The following is an 18,944-nucleotide window of genomic DNA, read 5'->3' as shown; positions in this document are numbered from 1 at the left end:
TTTATAAAAATGTCATAATGAATGCAGGATGTTTTCAAACTTGTTATTGTCTGTAAAACTCTGCCCTGTTTTCCTTTGTCCTATGCATCCAAATGCCTGCTCCCTCCATACATCCAATTATGTAACACAATGTAAACATTATACCTGCAACTATGACCAGAATATTAATTTATGACTAACAGAGGCTTTCACATGCCTGTCAAAAAAGTATATCCTGCTTGTCAGAGACTGTGACGAGCACATGTTCCAGCACCGCGCATTTCATGTTTGCATGATCCGTGTTTCCATGGTAAGTCAATTCATTTGAAATTTCAGACATCAGGACTGCTGACACCGGCCTTCTTTTCAGAATTTGACCGGCTGCCAAGTTGCCACTCTCTTTTTAAAAGGTTTCTCATGTATCTTTCTTTGCTTTTTCCAAGACCTGTCTGCCTCGCTATGTCGCCTGTCCTGAGATGCTCTCTTGTTGATTTTGAGTCATGCAAAGGCAGCGCACTGAGTGAGTGACTCCTGGCGAGCCCAGGGTAGTTTCCCCCTCCAAAAAAAAAAGTGGAGATAATGTAAAACGTCTTAAATCATACCCAGCAAAGTGTCAAATGCATAAACTGAACTTTGGTCTATGAAGAACACTCAATCCCTCCTGTACACACTGCAGACATTGATGAATCATTACAGTTGGAGATAGGAGCGCCTGTTCTTGCTTTTGAAGGAATCTCCGTCACCAGTTCTCTGGTGCCTGGATTATTAATAGCGCTCAATTTCAGACCCATTAGGATCAAGGAGGCAAAGTCTCCTATCCATCTCTCCAAGTATCTGTTTAAGCTTGGGGCATTTGAGAATCCTTTCAAGTTTAAGTTGCAGAGGTACAACTCTCAAGATCTTGGAGTTCAGAGCGCTGTTCGGTGTTTAAGTCTGGGCATCCGCACACATGCGTCTTAGTCGTTTTATTGAAAATTTGGCATCTTACAATAGTGAAGAAAGCCCTGCAAATTACATTACAAATAACAATTATAATGCCTCCTTCAACTGCCAGCAGTGTTGTGTTTCTCAGTAGAATTTTGATAGATGAGCATAAGTTAATATCAGAAGGCTTATTTGACAATTTTTTGGGGTTACAACCCCAATACAACTTATTTAAGGCATTTCAAATATATGTTCAAGGATTCTTCCAAAGCAGGACTGATGCACCTAACCCACAGATTCAACCATAACCCAAAATACACATCCATTTTACATCAAAATTTGCAAGCAATACAAAGGTTAACAAACCATTTTGTAGTGCCGATCAAATATTTTTGGTGGAACACCTGTAGATATAAAGCCTTTCTACTTTCTTAAAGGGTTTTTACCTTGTGAAATGACAAAGAACACCATTTAGAAAATTTTAGAAAACACACAAAAAGGTAAAGATGTCCTGTTGGTGATTCTGGGGTTATGTAACAAAAACCTCTTTTATGGACCCAAAAGCATTATGTTACTATGTCACTGTGCCACGGTGCATCCATCTCACACTATACACTAAATACTAAAGAAATATTAGAGTGATTATATTTTCGTGCTCTGTATCGGTAGGAAACATCCATCTAAAAACGACCCCACCTGTTGGCCTTCCAGCACAGAGGCTCTGCTGGAGCCGCGGTGGGGGGCATCACTTGCTGCCCCTGATTGATGAGCACAGGTCCCGCAGGAAGTAACCCCACCACCATGAAGGAGTGTTTTCTGAACCCCAAGTGGTATCCGGGAAAACAAGAGTGACTCCGGCCAGGGAGCATGTGCACTCAGAGGCCATCTTAATGTTTGGATATAGTGAGTCAGTTGGGGTTTCGCTGTGAAGGAGGAAGGAGTCGACGCCTGCAAAACAGAGCTCAAAGGGCACCCAAATTCCAGGGTGTTTCCCCAAACTTGGTTTAAACACACGCAGATGAGGGGATATAAAACTGATCAATACGATTCCGTCCTCAGTGCTTTATGCTTTGCACCAGAAATGTCTTGCTTGCAAGAGTAGAGCAGCGTTGCCCCGTGAGCTGTTGCAGAAGTACTTCCTCTTTTCCGGGATCCTGTTTTGTCTCTGCATATTCTATTTTCCGTATCAGTCGGGATAATATCAGACATTTTCACCTTCGAAAGACACATGCTGCCCTATAAGCATGGCCGACCTTACAATACAATAAGTGACATATGCATAGACACACTGGCTGCATGTGGATCTCCCAACAGTGGTGGGGAAAACCTATTTATTTAAATTTTAGGACTAAAAAATTGGACTAATTTTTATTTATTCAGCAAGCATGTATTGGCATCTCTGGAAAGATAAATCTATCATTTAATTTTAACCTATGGGAATAACACTGAAGTTCAGTGTTTATTTCCTTGTCCTGGGACGGTTCAGTCTGGGTTAAAGATCATTTCCAACCGTCTCCCACAGCCAGAATTAAGAAAGAAGAGTTTGTCCAACCACTACAAATCTGTGATGTCACACTGCTGTAAAGCTCTGTGCAGAATCAGTTGGAAATGACTGAAAAGGTAACTGCGACAGTACGTGGGATCTGGAGGTAATGGTGCATCTTTAGGACTGATACCATAACTATAATAACTGGAGATCATAAGATAATAACTAGAGATCATTTGGGTGCACAAGTTCAGACAAGAATCCTGTAAATCCACAAAGTCAGAATCCAAATGATTGTCAGTGACATTGGTATAACAGAGACTGGAGTCTTGGTTTGCTGGTTTCTTGCTTTGGGATAAAGTTGTTTCACAATCACTTATTGGGCTGAGAGCCAAAACAGTAACACATTTGAATTATTAAAGAAAGATATTCAACTTTAAGATCAATGCAGCAGTTATAATGGCACTCTCAAAAGTCACCCTCCCTCCATTCTCATATACTTTCATTAAATCTCATCTAAGCTACAGTTTTTCTCAGATCACTGTAATATCGCACAAATTTGAAAATTCAAAGGCCAAGCTATCATTCAATCAACCAGCACACTAGTTTTTAGAGGGCCTTAAAGACCTTGAAGATGATTCTGCTGATCAGGTTTATCGCTGTTTTGAAGGAACACATAAAGTAAACAATCCAGCTGAGCCTTGTCTGTTTCAACAATCAAAATATTTCTGACATTTGGTATAAAAACTATATCTTTTTAGAAATATAGGTCACTATTACCTATAATTTATTAGGACCTACTGACATGAGAAAGGGGAAATTGCATTTGGATTATACATTATTTTGAGAATCATTCCACCAGGTTCAAAGGCATGAAAAATATGATCATAAATACCAACCCTTCATGATTACAGTTACATTGATGTTATTAAGAACCACAGGCATGCTCAAGCTTATTCTGTTGAACTAAACTGGGGTGGTCACCAATTCAACTGTGTTACACACATTCCCCTTGACCTCACCATGCTGCAGCCAAGTCCCAGCACCACTGTAACAGTATAGTGATGCCAGGCTGCCTGACAGAGAATCCAGCTTAATTAACAAAGTGAATCGAAGTTGTGATAGTTGAAGTATCAAACATATTTTAAAGATTCAAAATCTTCAATAATCATATAGAATACAATATCACTATATCAAATATAGTTAAAATAGCCTTTTTTTTTTTTTTTTTCTTTCCTAAAAAAAATAATCCGTCCTTCATGGTTTGCATGGTGAAATAATGTCTGTGCGCCTTAGGGTTACATTTAGAAATAAAATACTGAAGGTATTAGGTTTTATTTTTGACAAATAAGGCGTATTTATAATTTGCCATTGTGGGCTGTCGAGATTAATCGGTGACACATATTGTTATATGAGGTAAAACGTGCACGACATTTTCGAATGAGCTTTTTCAATCTAAAACAAAAAGCCAGTAGGCTGAATTGGAGAGGTCACACTATTTTGAGAGAGATCTTTGAGATTTTAAATAGTAGGCTACATTAATAAACGCATTAGAGCGAATCATGCCAGTTAAAGGAAAGGTCCAAGTTTAAAACAGAGCAGACCTACTAGTTTATAATGATAAAGAATGTGGGCCAGGGGAACGAATGTTTTCAAAACTGATGAAAAAAGAAAACTGTAGTCGCCCATTACATCACGAATAGTAATAATCCCATAATACATTTTAGGATACTATGCATAACATAACATCACTGCAAAACAGCTAGGCCTATATACTTATAATATCCTATAGGAATATTTTAGGAACAACATGGTGACACGATAGGAGATAAAACAACAACAAAAAAAGGTGTTGGCACTGTTGATTATCAGACACTGTAATTCCATATAGGAATAGGCCTATCATGGGAATATTACAGTGATGACATATGAGATTACACGTAGCCTGCGGTACGGTCGCTTTAAACTCACTATTCAGTGCTACAAACACATTTAAGTGCAATTAGGAATGTTATAGGAAGGTTTTTCGTTAAGGCGCATGCAGGCCAAATAGGCCACAGAGTGAATCTATGCGTAATACAGGGCTATAGGAAAATACTCATATCCCTAAAGGCTGCATGTGGGTGCGTTTTGACTATCTGCCCCTCTACTGCACGCACTGTTCATTAAAGTGCATGATTAGTCCTCAGATTTCCATCGTGGCAACTATCCATTAGCAGCTCAGATAGCATCAGTGGAGGCGCCCAGGCTCTGGAAAGCTCCGTGTGGAAGTGTCGGGAGGTAACACGTTACCCAATGACACGCTACAGCGAAGGAATTACTTCTCCCCAGTAACGAGTCGTGCAACGAACTACTATTTCAATTTCAGTGTTAATATAATCACCAAGCAATAGGTCGTTGCTCTAAATATCATTACAGGCCTGTTCACCCCCGATTTGTTTTCATCACTTGGTCGTCCTCACACTAAACTAGCATGAGAAATGGCAGAAAAGTTTACTTTCTCTGGGTGGCATTCCCACAAATTAGATTTTTATCAAGGCAAAGGATGATAGTGACACTGAACATCAACAATACTTGGTTTCTCAGATTTTTCACAGGTAGTCTAACCTATAGGCCTAACTAAACTTAGGCTATTTTAGTTAGCTAACTGATAACGATTTTTGAAGGTAAGAGAGGACGCAGCTGTGAATTTTGGGGGTGTAACGGGAAAGTATCAACAAGGAGCGTAACGAATTTCTGTTCCCAGACAGAGATAAATAAACTAACATTAGCCTGCTTTAGAAATGAGTAACGAGTAGCCTACTGAGTAGCATAATAAATGACTTGACTAAAACACTGGTGGCAACCCAAGACAAACGGAAAGCCAGCCTCACCAGAGACATTCCCCACATAAATGTCCCGTATGCACAGACAGGTTTGTCACTGTCTTTAATCTTATCAAATATCAATCCCCTCATCATCGGTGAACATCCATGAATTAGGCCAAGCAAGGAAAAAACATTTTTACCGTGCAGGAAGCACCCAGTGCACTCAACGACCTCTCATGGACTGCCATGACTCTGGTGAAATAATATCCACATCCACATGGGAACATTTCGGATGTAAGAAAGCCTTTATTTTTGAATATTTACAGTGAATTTATAAAAATATATAATTAAAGCTTTGGCAAATATTTTACATTTACAATTTATCTCTTTGTTCACATCGTCGAGTCATTGCAGAATCCAGATCATGGCTACCAATCAAGAGAATATAATTTATGGCGGATTACAGAACAGTCCCATCATCAGGGCGAGCCCTTGACTTTAGACTTTAGCATGAAACATGAATGACAGACTGACAAAAAAATGTATTTTGATCCTGTAGTCTCTATAACAGAATATAGGCTATACATGGGGGGGAAATAAAACTACCAACCAACCGACACCAAAACATCCATATAAGCTTACATTCATATGGCCATAGACCGATAAAGGTTAAAGGCTACTGTATTCATAATGCATCTGAGTAGGATTTTATTTGGACTCCCTTGACTGCAAGGCACAAACACCCGGGGAAAGGAATCATCAATAGTGCTCGCACTTACTGTTGGAGTTGTTGAAATGCGTTCAATTAAATGGGTCTGGTAATTATGGCGATTAAAGTCCTGGTTATGATGATGAGGTAGGGAGACTGAGTCCATGTACACTGTTCAAGGCTCCATGCTGCTGCTGCTGCTGCTTGCTCAGCGGACTGGGCGGTTTTCTGTCTCCTGCACCACACGAAGAAGAAATATTCATGAAATGAGTCTTTACTTCACCAAATTATTATTTACATCACAGGATAAACGCATCTAACAGGAGGTATTCGACTTGCACAGGTCTGAACTGTCTCAAACTATCATCTTAGAGAAATGCATAATTATTAGCAAGCAACCTGGGTTTTTTAAAAATAGGCTTGGAAAGTTTTAAAATTCATTTCCCCCCCTTTTTTTGTGTAGCTATGCATAGCAAAGTGTTCTCAGACCACCTGGTAGGCCTGCCGCTGGCCAAGTCTGGAAGGTCAATATTTAATAATCGACATATAATTAGGCTCCATTTGGGATTTGGTAAATGTTTACACTCATTGCACTCATTGCTTTATTACGAAACCGTGTGTGTGTGTGTGTGTGTGTGTGTGTGTGAGAGAGAGAGAGAGCGAGAGAGAGAGAGAGAGAGAGAGAGAGAGAGAGAGAGAGAGAGAGAGAGAGAGAGAGAGAGAGAGAGAGAGAGAGAAAGTATACGAACTTGCGTCGCGTAATGGCACGTTTGTGTGATAAATGATGAAAGAAAGCAAATAATAATAATAATTATATAAATAATAATCATAATCATAACAATATTAATATTTATACATACAAATGTATAGTAATATATAGTAATAATGATGATATACGTTGTAACACGATTGCTCAGTTTTCAATAAAGCCAGAATAAAATCACATTATTTCAATGTAGGCCTATGCAACTGCATCAGAAAAAAATATATATTTTCCTCTCTCTGGGCAGCGACATCTGCCACCAATTTTCAAATTACAGTAATATCAGGAGCCGTGTTATCCCTCATGGATCAAACTGCTGCAGTGTAACTCAGCCTGTCCAGTAGGCCTATATACCTTCTCGGGCTGGATGTTTGAAGGCCATCGGCGAGTGGATCTCCCCTGCGTGCATGGTCATCCCGCCGCCTGGGTGGGACAGGGCCGGGTTCTGCGGCTGCCAGTGGTGGTGGCCCGGGGCCACGTAGCCGCCTGTTGGCCCGCTGTAAACCCCGTACTGGTTGGAGGGAGAGTAAGCACACGCTGGGACATAACTGGACAGTGTTGAGGAGGGCTGCAGGAAAACAGACAAAACATCCGCAAAATAAGGGGAAAAAAACATGATTTGTATTTAATTGCATGTTGCAAAATACAGGCATGGCATAAGCTATAGACCAGTGGTTCTCAAATTGGGGTCACTGAGGGGTTTTCCATGGGGCCGCCCAGGAAAAGGAGGAATAGTTTAATTTCACTGTAATTCAACAGAAATTAGCCCAATTACATAATGTATAGGAATGGCTATTCTTATAGGTTTCACTCTCATCACCACCTCAGCACTAAAAGTTTGGGCAGTCGTACAATTTAAATCAACAGTAATAAAACATATTCCCATCTGGGGCTCCCTGGGGTAAAATCCTGTCAAACAGGGTCTGTGGCCTGATGTGACTCAGCTCGGGGGTCCTTGATATGAAAACATTTGAGAATCTGGCCTAGGCCTCCGTACCAGGAAATAAAACACATTTAGGGCCTGTGCCTATTTCTGCACAAAGCATTTAGCCTGGATAGAGGAAGGGAAATGCCATGGTTACAGCGATTAAAAGTGTGCACATTTGTCTCGTCTCAGTGAAAAGTTGCAGGCTGTGCAGATGATTTACCTGTGCGTATTTTATGTCCGCATCAATGGCTGATTTGTCAATCCCGTTGACTGTATGAGCCGCGGGGAAAGCCGCTCTGTTGACGCTACTCCAATCCTCCATTTTTGGTGCATATCCCTCCGTCCCAGCAATGGCTGATTTAGAAACAGTAACTTCATGTCAAGGGTGTGTAAAAGACAAAATTGCTTCTCTTAAAAACAAAACAAAACAAGCTGTCTTATTTAGTCTCAGAATAAATTATCCAATTTCATACAGCCAGCTTTGAAATGGCGTATTGTGTAAGCTGTAGAAATATATTTATTTTTTATTACAATATCGAAAATAATTTTGATAATCTTTAATATATTTGTTTTGGATAAGCCTGACTTCAAGACTTAATGTCTTGAGCCAAATGTGCGTAACTGGTCGTAATAAGTGTGTATAACAAAATCGGGACCTCATGGATAATATGAGAAAAAACAAAACAAAACAGGGGAGTTAAAAAGGAAAAAAGTGAGCAACATACAATATAAAATAGCCTACATATTTTTAATATAAATATAACTTCCTGTTTTAATCATTTTTTAAGATTCATTGTTTAAGTTAAAATACGTTAATGTGCCAATGAAGCCTACATTTTAATCCTTGCGTGAAATGAGCAATATATTCACAGAAGTGGGATTACAGCGTCAAACCATTTAATTCAGGAAGAAATCTGCAATATATATAAATATACATATATAGGCTATATAATTTTTGCATGAAGTTGGCCCTTATGGCACAAAAAATCCACTGGGCCAGGGCGACTAACAATGGAGGAAAACACTAACTAAAGGACCAGAAAGGGAAAGACAAATTGGCTGTAAGGACTAGGTGAAGGATTAGAGAGGATATAGCAGGTGAGCAAGGTGTTTGCAAACGCATCATCCCATGAAAAGGCCTATTGAGAGTGGCCTTACTGCTTTCTGGCTGAATGATGAAGCCGAGGCCTACAACGTCTAATGGACACATTGTCCTGCCTGATGCCAGAACAGGTTATACGGAGTAAAGTCATCATGCTGAATAACATAATAAAAACGCCTTCACACTGATTTATTCTTCTCTTATTTGAAAACAGTAAGGCCTACAGGCTAACGCATGCATGGCACAGATGCGTGGAGGCCTACAAAATCTCCTAGAGCACAAACTGGTTGAATATTCCCCACCTGAAGGATCCATGAAGGCTCTAATACCGAGGATGTTGCTGACGGTGTGTGCAGAAGGCCAGGCCCTGGATATGCTCACATGGCCGGCCGTCACCGGTACTCCAGGGCTGCCCATTTTGGTGCCAGTGGGCGACATGGCGTTGGGGTAGGAATAGGGGTATATGTGGTTGTAAGAGAGCCCGGCCTGTGCGGAGGCTTGCTTGCTGCTCTCGTACTGGTTGGGCTGGGAAAGATTTCCAATCTTGTTGCGTAAAATCCGGCTGATCGAGCTAACCGACGGGACATTGTACTTGTCACAAACTCCATCCGCCAGAAGCCTGTCCCGGATCTCCCAGGCAAAGATCCCGGGGTCTCCTTGTTTGTATTCCCTGATGTTTTTCACCACGTTCGGCGTCGTGACCCGCGGTTTGCTCCCTCCGATGGCACCGGGTAAAATGGAGCCCGTCTCGTTGTACCTCGCTAAAATCTTGCTCACGCAGCCGTGGGAGACTCGGAGTTGCCGGCTGATGTCGCAGGGTCTGATCCCAAGCTGAGCCAGCTCCACGATTCTTAAACGTATGGCGTTGGGCAGGGGTCGCCCATTGACGAACACGCCGCCTAACTGGTTCACCTCTCCATAGGTTTGCTCTGCAGGGGCATATAGAAATACAGAAGTTACCCATTTACAATGCATAAGGCGAGTAAACATACATGCATGCATGCGCAGACAGATGTGGTGGTAAATATAAAGGTGAGTAACTCTGACCTCCAGGCGGTGATCATTACATGCCAGACATGCAGTAAACCATTACAACAAAAATCAATTGTGCTTTCAGAAAACCAGCAATTTTGTATTTTTCCATAAGAAACCCTATCTTCAATCTAACTTAGCCTACATCAGTTTGATACTACTTACTGTGATGTAGGCCTACACTGTGAATTTAGGTTATAAAGTGTATGTCAGCCTAAAATGGTTGGTATCCTCTATTCTGCAAATAAAAAAAGTGGGTAAACTGTCTCGGTGGGTTTACCCTCCACTGCGCGCACAACAAAATCCAACACAAAAAATGGCGAGCTTTGGGAATTGACACCCCAGAGCTCTTCAAACAAACATATTCGATAATTGGTGGTGCGACTAAATGTGGGATTTAACGCATTAAATAGGCTACAACATTGGTTGAATAAAGCTGGAAAAAAAATAATCTATGGAACAAACCCCACATCTGTCGCGTAAAGTCCCCCCTCTAAAGTGAATTTAGCAACATGATTTGCACGTTATCTGAACTTGGAGATAAACCCGATGGCTCTTTCTGTCGTTATGCAGGCGTGGTGAGCCTGGATATGCTTCCATAAGCTCTCTGCCACTGAAGCATGCAGATGGTAACGCAGGCTTACCCATTTGCCTATATGTTTCGAGATGCTCGGAAATATAGGTGCCCCTTCAAATGGCTGAATGCGTCCGAGCGAAGGGAAGGAAGGGAAGGGAAAGGGAGGAATGAGCGACAGAAGAGGAAAAATAGACCTCTTAAAATCTCCTCCGAGTGCCGCGTGCCCCCCTCTTTTTTGGAAGCGAGTGACTGCAAGGTACAATGGCACCAAAGTGATCTTCATCCGATAAAAGCAAATTGGAGTGATCCCGGGGAGTCTGGAGTTTGCTGGGATTAATTTGACGCGTCCTCCACGTCAATCTTTGCAGTTATACGCCGAGGCGCTGCTTTGGTTTCATTGGTCGTCCTGCGCTGGAAACGCTGTCAGCCAATGCAAACCCCATCCGGTTGGAGCCATGCAACCTCCTTGAATATTTTGCATAGGGGAAGTGACAGAAGGGGAAACGTTTCATCCAACATGCAGCCTTCTGGTAAGGATTTCTACATCATAGGAGACATACAGGGATGGTAGTGGAGGGTAAACACATCTCAGCAGTTTAGCAAACTTCTTTATTTGCAGAATAAAGTCCACCCACTTTTTGAAGCTGACATAAATCTGTATAAAGTAAATTGATACTGTGCATCATAAGAAGTAATATCAAATTGATGTGAGTTATAAGATGACATGGTATTTTAAAGGGGGGGAAAGCATAGATGCATGTTTTTATAAAAGTATAATTGTTGTTTTTGTTTATATTGGTGGTTGTGATGCCTTGACGATGATCACCGACTAGAGGGCATTATTTACCCGCCTGTCACTGGACGTACATGAAATGTAGCCCAAGGGAACTTGCGGTCTGTGGCATGTTGTTCATCCAACTATGATGAATGTATAGATGTGCAATTTGGGAAATTTAAAAGCAGCATGGTTAAACAAGGCAAAAAAGTTTAATGCGCATGCTTTGACAAGGCAATGGATTTATTCATTAAAAAATATATCTATAGGTTTGAAAATGTCTACCTGTGGATGAGACTGGCATAGTGGATAATTACATTCCTCATCCCACAAAATAACATTAATATTTTTTAAATTTTCCATATGTGGCAATTTTAATAAGGGTCGTTTTGTTAAGTCACAAATATATTTCAGCCATGTATTTATTTCATGTTTTTTTTCTTTCTGCATGTCAATTTAGAGATATAGACCATCTGACCGAGTAGCAGTGGACATAGTGAAGGTGTGATGTGCATGCAGAATGGAGTCATTTCCCTTATAGAGCAAAAACCAGAGACTCCCAAGCCGGCAGCCTAAGTCTCTTTTATAAGCCAATCCTGGAGCATCAAACATGGAAAGAGACTCATGTAATCGATACCTCTGTAGATCGCAGCGCTCCCAGACTATGGGATATCGACTGGATTCCAGAGGCATACATTATCACAGCATGTTTTCGGAGTTTCCTGTGCAAGTTTAGAAGGTATCGTTTATAAGCTCGCAAAATGTTACTTGTAAAACTTAACAGTCGACCCGATGGTAACAAGGTGCAGTGTCCCTATCCCCCCACCCAAACCCCTCCACCCCCCCCCCCCTCCCCCTCCCCCCCCTCTCTCTCTCTCTCTCTCCTGGCCAGTTCACTATACAGACCTGGAAGACACATGGAAAGCATCAGGTTGGGTCAGAGGAGCAGAGTCTGGGGCGCTGACGAAGATCACTTTAAAGTAAGATATTAGTGATGGACACTTTTTGGACGTTCACTTTGCCTGGATATTATGTGAATGAAGATCACTCATTAGCATGCATGTTGCAGTGCGGTGATACAGGACGCAGTATGGCTACTGGAGGCAGCTTCATCTGCTGCTGCTGAATGAGTATAAGTGTTTTTTTGCAATTGTTTGTTGAAATCTGTTTAATTCTCCCCTCCTACCCCCCCCCCTCTCTCTCTCTCTCTCTCTCTCTGTCTCATGTCTCATGTCTCATGTCTCATGTCTCATGTCTCATGTCTCATGTCAAAGCCCCCAAACTTCCCTCATCTGGACAACGTAGGAACTGCATGGCTTTATCGAGCTTCGGCACACTCTCCTTTGCGTCTTTTATTTGGGCATATTTGTTGGTATAGGTGGCCTATCTAGGCATGTTTCAATGGGAATATAGAACAAAACAAATATTTAAATTCTATATGGATGTCAAAAAAGGAGGCGCGTTGATTCACTTCTTATTTTTGATTACATAATTATAGGGATTGAATGGTTTTGCCTTATTGATCCTGGCTTTATTGGTTAAAAGTGTCAGGTCACCGAATATAATGTCACTTATACAGCCGTTTTTTTACATTATTGATATTGTATTTTTGAATACGAATGTTTTTAAGCTATTATTTTTGGCTGTGTAAATGCTATGAAAATGTAGGCTATTACTGTAACTAACAAGTTTTCTGATATTATGGGATGCAACGAACGAGAAGTCTAATTTTTAGATGTGATAGCCTGGGATATAAAGGCATATACAGATAAGTTGCAATACCATTTGCATTTTAATTTTAGTAGACTGCACGTTTTAATTGTAGTCATTCAAGTTTGTAGGGTTGATAGATAGAATGCAGATCATATTTAATATGATAGAAGAATGAAGATAATTTTTAATATGTAAAATCGCAATCGAAATTCTGTTGGCTGATATTCGTCTAAGTTCACGTTATGGGTGAAATAACATCAAAGGTCAAATATGCGCGGCAGCAGATCCGTCCAGAGTGTAAAGGTGGGCAACGTAGGATAAAAATACTGTGCTGAAGTCAGTTCAAAATAGAACATGCTCAGGACGAGGAAAACATGCTTTTCGATGGTCTATTTTTATTATGAGAAGCAGATTGAATTAGACTTGTAGGTCTATATTGCTATATAAACCCTTTTCTTTCTATTGTGGTTGCGGTTATCCCTGTAGAATGAACGTTAGGCCTCCTTGTATAGACAATTATGAAAAAATGTATCTCTAAAATAAATACACTAATAATTACATAATTTGTGCCAAAATAGTGTTTCAATAAAAACTATACCTGTTGGTACTGCTGGTATATTTTGTAGTCTATATAGGCTATAAATATATAATATAGCCTATCAAGTGTAGCTTTACATAAGTCATGTGACAAAACCAAACAAAAACAACCTCTTTCAAGGACTCGAAGTGTATTCATGCCGCTTTACGCCCGCGCACAAAAACAAATGTTCTAAACACGGAGACCAAATGCAAAGTCATTCATATTTAATTTTAAATTTGAGTGTGGGTGGTGCGTGCATTTCCAATAGGCCTGCGCCGTTTCCAAACACGGCATTGGGCCTGTATTTGTAGTCCTTGTATGTGTGAGGCGCAGGGCCGCAGCGCCAGCACTGGGGTTGGAAGAGACTGCTGGCAGTTCATCAGGGATGTAGTGGAGGGTAAACCCAACTAAACTCAGTCTACCCACCTTTTTATTTGCAGAGTACAGCTTATACCCACATTTTTAGGGCTGACATAAATCTTTATGACCTAAAATCATAGTGTACATCACTGAGAAATATCAATCTGATGTGACGGTAGGATCTTTTAAGCGGGGAAAGCATACATTATTCTTTTTTTTTCTTCTGAAAATAAAATTGATTTTTGTTTATATTGGTGGTTGTTTTCCATATAATGATCACAGACTGGAGGTCACAGTTTGCCCACCTTTTTATTTACCATTACATCACTGTGTGTTCCCTTTGTAGTTACACATGACTCCTGAGGCTGTGGAGCTTGTTTTAATGAGAGATGATTGTCATTTTCTAAATCGATGTGTTTTTTCTCTGCCTCCATAATTTGAATGAGCTGTGCTCCCAGAGTCTTTAAGATTAACCCACCGACTGCTCTAGTATGCACACGTATTTCCACGGGTAATCTTATAGTGTAATGTTGTCTAATTCAACCACTCTGCGCCAATATATATATATTTTTAAAGCTTAAAATAATATTTAATAGTAAGGAAACATCATAGGTCAGCCGGTGTCAAGTATCCACTATCAGAAAAATATATTTCGATTAGGCCTATTTTTCGTTTCAATCGTCCCGCTTGTTTTTAGCCTACATTCCAATATATAATCTAAAGTATCTTTCAAAGGAACTTATCAAATTCAATGTATCCCAATTTCTTTACGTCTCCATTCCGTTGCGGACATTTTAAAACAAATGGGCCCACGTCTTCAAAATGTAGGTTTTCCTCCCAAATCGAGTTAGATTAGGCAGAAGTTACCTGTAACGAAACTGTGGGCTGAGCTCATCCGATTCGCCCGGATCCGCGACACCTGACACCCGCAAGGTGCAACGACCCCAGTCGGTAAATATTGATGTTGGTTTTAAGTGTCATCAAAGGATTCTCCCCCTCAAGTGTGCATTGTCTCTAAAGTCTTTTGGGGCGAATTTAAAACGTTTTATTTCTCATTGTCTTGAAGGGTGTGTGTGTGTGTGTGTGTGTGTGTGTGTGTGTGTGTGTGTGTGTGTGTTGGAGATGCGTAAGATGGGTAAGTGGGTTACAGCAAAATTTCAATTAAATGATTCTTTCTCTAAGTGCAATTAAAATGACATTGCTGTATTAATTACTTTGTAATTGTTAAGGGCTACGATCAACTTCGCGTTTCCGTGTGTGTGTTTGCGTGCTTGTGCGTATAGCTGTGTGCATAGGAGCGTGCATGTTTGTGTGTGTGTGTAGGTGTGTGTGTGTGTGTGTGTGTGTGTGTGTGTGTGTGTGTGTGTGTAGAGGAGAAAGAAAGAAATGTTGCAAATTTTTCTATAGTTTTGATGCACCAACTTTCATTAAAAGTAATTAGTCTGGAGCCTTTGGGCCTATATTAGCCTTTCTCGCATCAGGTAAACATCATATCAATGCTTAGATAAATATACAATATCTTTCACATTTGCCTTTCAACGTGAAGCAGAATCTCCGTTTATTTCCGATATGGTTTCAATTTTCTTTGCCCAACTGGACGAACCATAGTGTTTTATTGAAGAGCCGTTGTGCCTACGGTTTTGATTTAGTGTTTGTGAGTTTTGTGATCTCATTGCTCAGTATGGAAATTATTAGAGCGGGTCCAGATTGCGTGCATTTAGCGCACCAGGACCAACATGGGGCTATGAGTATAAAACAAAGTGTGCTGGAGAAGGCCTACCACCCCTAATATTTCCATAAGGTCTCAAACACTCATGGTGGATATATCATACAGGCTAAAGCAAGAGGCTGCTCTTCTCTATTTAATACTTTCCCCTGTTTATTCTGGTGGGAACACATGCAATAATTCAGCATTTGTTGCAGCTAAACTGGTCTTCTCCAAATCACTGTTGGTAAGTGCTAAATTCAGTATAATAAACTTCACATTTAAGCATTTAAGACAGTGTCTAAAAAGCAGTGAGCCCTTGCTGCTTATTATGGGGGAAAAAAAATCCAAGTTTTTCCTGTTGAAAACCGACCAAGCCAACCTGTGAGGGAAACTCCCCTGATTCCTATGGTCAAGCAGCCCCCCCCCCCCCTCCTCTTTCTCCCTCCTCCTCTACAAAAAAGGTTTGTCCACTCCTATCTGATCCAGAGGAGGTGATGTGTAGTTTCTTTGTGCTAGTGCTGGTGCAGTCCTATTAGAAGGAGGCTTGGAAGGCAGCGAGCACGGGGCTTTTATAGCCACGAGACCCACTCTGGGTTGCAGAACACGCCTAATGAGGGCGTGCAGCAGTGCCATGCGAGACATGCCAGCTTTTACCAGGCTGGGTAATTGCTTGTGACCTTTACTAAACACGTTTCAAGTTCTGAGCACACTTCTAATTGTTACAGGAGGGGGGGAGACGCCTTGTGTAGCCATGGGATTATGCAGAATATGAGATTTCTTTGGCTCGTTTTTGGAGAGAGATAAGGAGACAGAAATAGAGACAGCAAGTGAGAAAGAGAGAGGATGGGGTGGGTGGGGGGGTGGGGGGTTTGGCTGCAGTCTGTGTATTTGTGTATGTATTTGCTAGATTGTGTGCGAACAAAGTTAATCTTTGAACCCCTCTTGACCTCCCCTGCAGTTAGTCTTCACATCTCAAAGATAAATCATCTAATATAGCTGGGGTATCAAAATCTTTCCATTAGTGCTACTTAAAACCAAGTTATCAGATTAAATGAGGTGCTCATCACGTACTGTAAGTATGCCAGTTCACAAAAAACATTTACTTCTATATGCTCCTTCAGCTGAAATGGGTGGTATCAGTTGGTTTTGAATTTCACAGCATTGGCTGCCCTTGGAATCCATGACGACTTTGTTGTGTGTTGGGGACAAATCTGGCTTTCATTGAAAGTGGAAACATATTAAGGAAAAATATAAAGGGCATTTTTTCTCTGTGCCGCTGTGATTCAAAAAACTGTCATCAACAAACGTGAACAGGCTTGAGTGTTAGCATATTCAGTTTGATCTCTGGTGTAGAACTATGGCATCTGCTGCCATGTTTTAAAGATGGAGCTTCGCAGAGCTCTGAAACACGGGTTTTTCCATAACACGCACACACACGCGCGCGCACATATTTTTGTTTGTTCCGCACTCGTTCACAAACACTCAAAGCAACATTTCACTTTGGCTGAGCATTTTCACTTTTTAGTGCACACCTCCATAGGGGATCAGTAGCAAACAGTCGAGGATCCGCTGTCACCACTGGCATTCAGGCTTTCCTGCCAGCTTTCTAAATCAATAATTGCAAACAGGCAAAATAACTTCTTGAAAAGTGTGACTAAGGACACAGAATGAAATTATATTACCTGGCTCTGCTTCACTGTGTTTCTTTATGTGTTAGAAGAATGATTTTTAGACATGGTTTTCAAAACCAAAGTCATTGTGGAGTGGTGACTATGGGAGCCCAGAGGGACCAGTACTGGTCACTAACTGTTCATGAACTCCTGTAGAAATATGTGTGCTAAAAAGTGAAAGTGTTCTAACAAAGTGACATGTCTTTGAAGCACAAATAAACCCAAACAGTGAATAGGTTTGTTTGTTTCTATCAAAAGCATACTGGACCAGTTTATACAGCATATCAGCCCCCTGGATGACATCATCCAGTCCTCCTGGCTGATCCTATATGTAACATGCACCATGCAGTATCTCTGGCTAAGTGTTGTTGGCATCCATAAGTTCAGTCTGATGCTCCATTTAAAAAAGAGAAACACCACTGAAACAAAGCAAAGGGGTCTTTAAATAGATTAATATCTGATGAAGGGAGGATGGAGAAATATCAAATTATTTTTAATTAGATGCTCCAAGAAGTGACACCTGAAATGCACGGTCCATTTTGGTGGCAGAGTGAGTTCTAGCATTCACACCCAGTGTAGAGAGTACATGGATCACACTTATGGGAATATGGGTCAAACTGCAAGACTCACACTCTTGCATCCTAGATGTTTATTAAAAGTCTAATTACCATCCTCTCTGCTACAATGCTCCTTTATGCACAATAGTGATATTTTCTGATTGAAACAAGAGCTTGTGCTTATACGGATAAACTCTATTAAGATAAAAGCAGTACTTCTAAATGAAGCAGAAACCATGAATTCAGTTCTGTGGAGCAGTAGAGTGACCGATCTGTTCTTAATGGAAAGATAACTTCAAACCAGTATTAGAGATAAGCACATGCACATGTTGGAGCATCTGATATCTGACTTGAGTCTGCATGACAAAGGTTCAAGGTGTGACCAATCCCCATATCAGGCATGGCTTTAATTCACCATCACTATCTAGTGATCAAATGGTCAATCTGTGATGCACATCACACAGAAATTGAAAACTGATACTGTAAAATGACTTCCTCTACAGATACATCAGTGTAGGAACAATGTAATATGAAATGTGGCTGTTTTTTTTTCTGATTTATTTCATATTTTCACCTTTTCACAAAGAATTCAGAATTATAATAAGTGACTGTAACTGTATCGTACTGTAGGACCTGATTAGACTCTTTGTACACTTGACATAAAACTGTATTCATATCACAGTTTGTAATAAAGCATAACTACTTACTCTGATGTTTTTGTTCTGCTTTGAACTTGTGAAGGAGACACGGTCAAGGCCATGGTCAGTTCCAGTGCTGCCGGATCATGAAGCCGTATAAAGGATGGTGAAGAGCTCCCTCTACGGCCGTGAGCAGAATATTCTCACATGGGGCTGTCAGTGAGAGGAAAACCCAGGGAGACAACTGTTATACATTTCAATCAGTAAAAAAGTGCGTTTTCAATGATTACCATGCATTTAATAAACTAATAATAATTTCTGTCCAGCTTCTTAAGGTAATGCTTTAGTAGTGGAGAAATTGACAGTAATAAGCAAATGTGAAAATATCTCTGAATGTCCCACCGTTTAAGAACAATTCTGAAAGTGTCAAGAAGGTGTAAACATGGTTTATACCTCCATTTATCCCCGGTTGCATTTTTATATGATTTACAGTTTACTTTCTAACTGGACTGAATAGCATCCCTTTTGTCCCATTAGCACACGATCATTAACACTGGTCATGCCCATAGTTATATCCAGTAAAGTTTGAGTGTGAAAATTTGTCAGGTTTGGGTATGTAAACACATAAATTACTAT

At 40.6% G+C, this 18,944-nt stretch overlaps 1 protein-coding gene and 1 long non-coding RNA gene across 4 annotated transcripts; one reads left to right on the top strand and one right to left on the bottom strand.

Moving 5' to 3' along the window:
• Positions 1 to 5,482: 5,482 nt before the first annotated feature.
• pax1a (paired box 1a) lies at positions 5,483 to 10,620 on the bottom strand. Of its 2 annotated transcripts, none has more exons than XM_071899513.2 (5): positions 10,375 to 10,620; positions 9,001 to 9,627; positions 7,817 to 7,950; positions 7,023 to 7,179; positions 5,483 to 6,140 (listed from the first exon to the last, which is right to left on the bottom strand). In XM_071899513.2, exons 1-5 carry the CDS (start codon positions 10,376 to 10,378, stop codon positions 6,040 to 6,042), a joined length of 1,023 nt encoding a protein of 340 aa, XP_071755614.1. In that variant the 5' UTR covers positions 10,379 to 10,620; the 3' UTR covers positions 5,483 to 6,039. The 2 variants fall into 2 exon arrangements, with proteins under 2 accessions (XP_071755614.1, XP_071755604.1); XM_071899503.2 differs by having other exon boundaries at positions 7,023 to 7,236; positions 10,375 to 10,610.
• A 109-nt stretch (positions 10,621 to 10,729) lies between these two features.
• Positions 10,730 to 18,627, top strand: LOC139911905 (uncharacterized). Of its 2 annotated transcripts, XR_013507291.1 has the most exons (4): positions 10,810 to 10,837; positions 11,543 to 11,821; positions 11,975 to 12,062; positions 18,412 to 18,627. It is a non-coding gene; the product is annotated as an uncharacterized LOC139911905 (long non-coding RNA). The 2 variants fall into 2 exon arrangements; XR_011784647.2 differs by lacking the exon at positions 11,543 to 11,821 and having other exon boundaries at positions 10,730 to 10,837.
• The last annotated feature ends 317 nt before the right edge of the window (positions 18,628 to 18,944 follow it).

This window comes from Centroberyx gerrardi, chromosome 17, assembly GCF_048128805.1.
Source record: "Centroberyx gerrardi isolate f3 chromosome 17, fCenGer3.hap1.cur.20231027, whole genome shotgun sequence".
In the NCBI taxonomy this organism is placed as follows: domain Eukaryota; kingdom Metazoa; phylum Chordata; class Actinopteri; order Beryciformes; family Berycidae; genus Centroberyx; species Centroberyx gerrardi.
The sequence above is the reverse complement of the archived record's forward strand: the minus strand, read 5'-3'. Positions and strand labels throughout refer to the sequence as shown.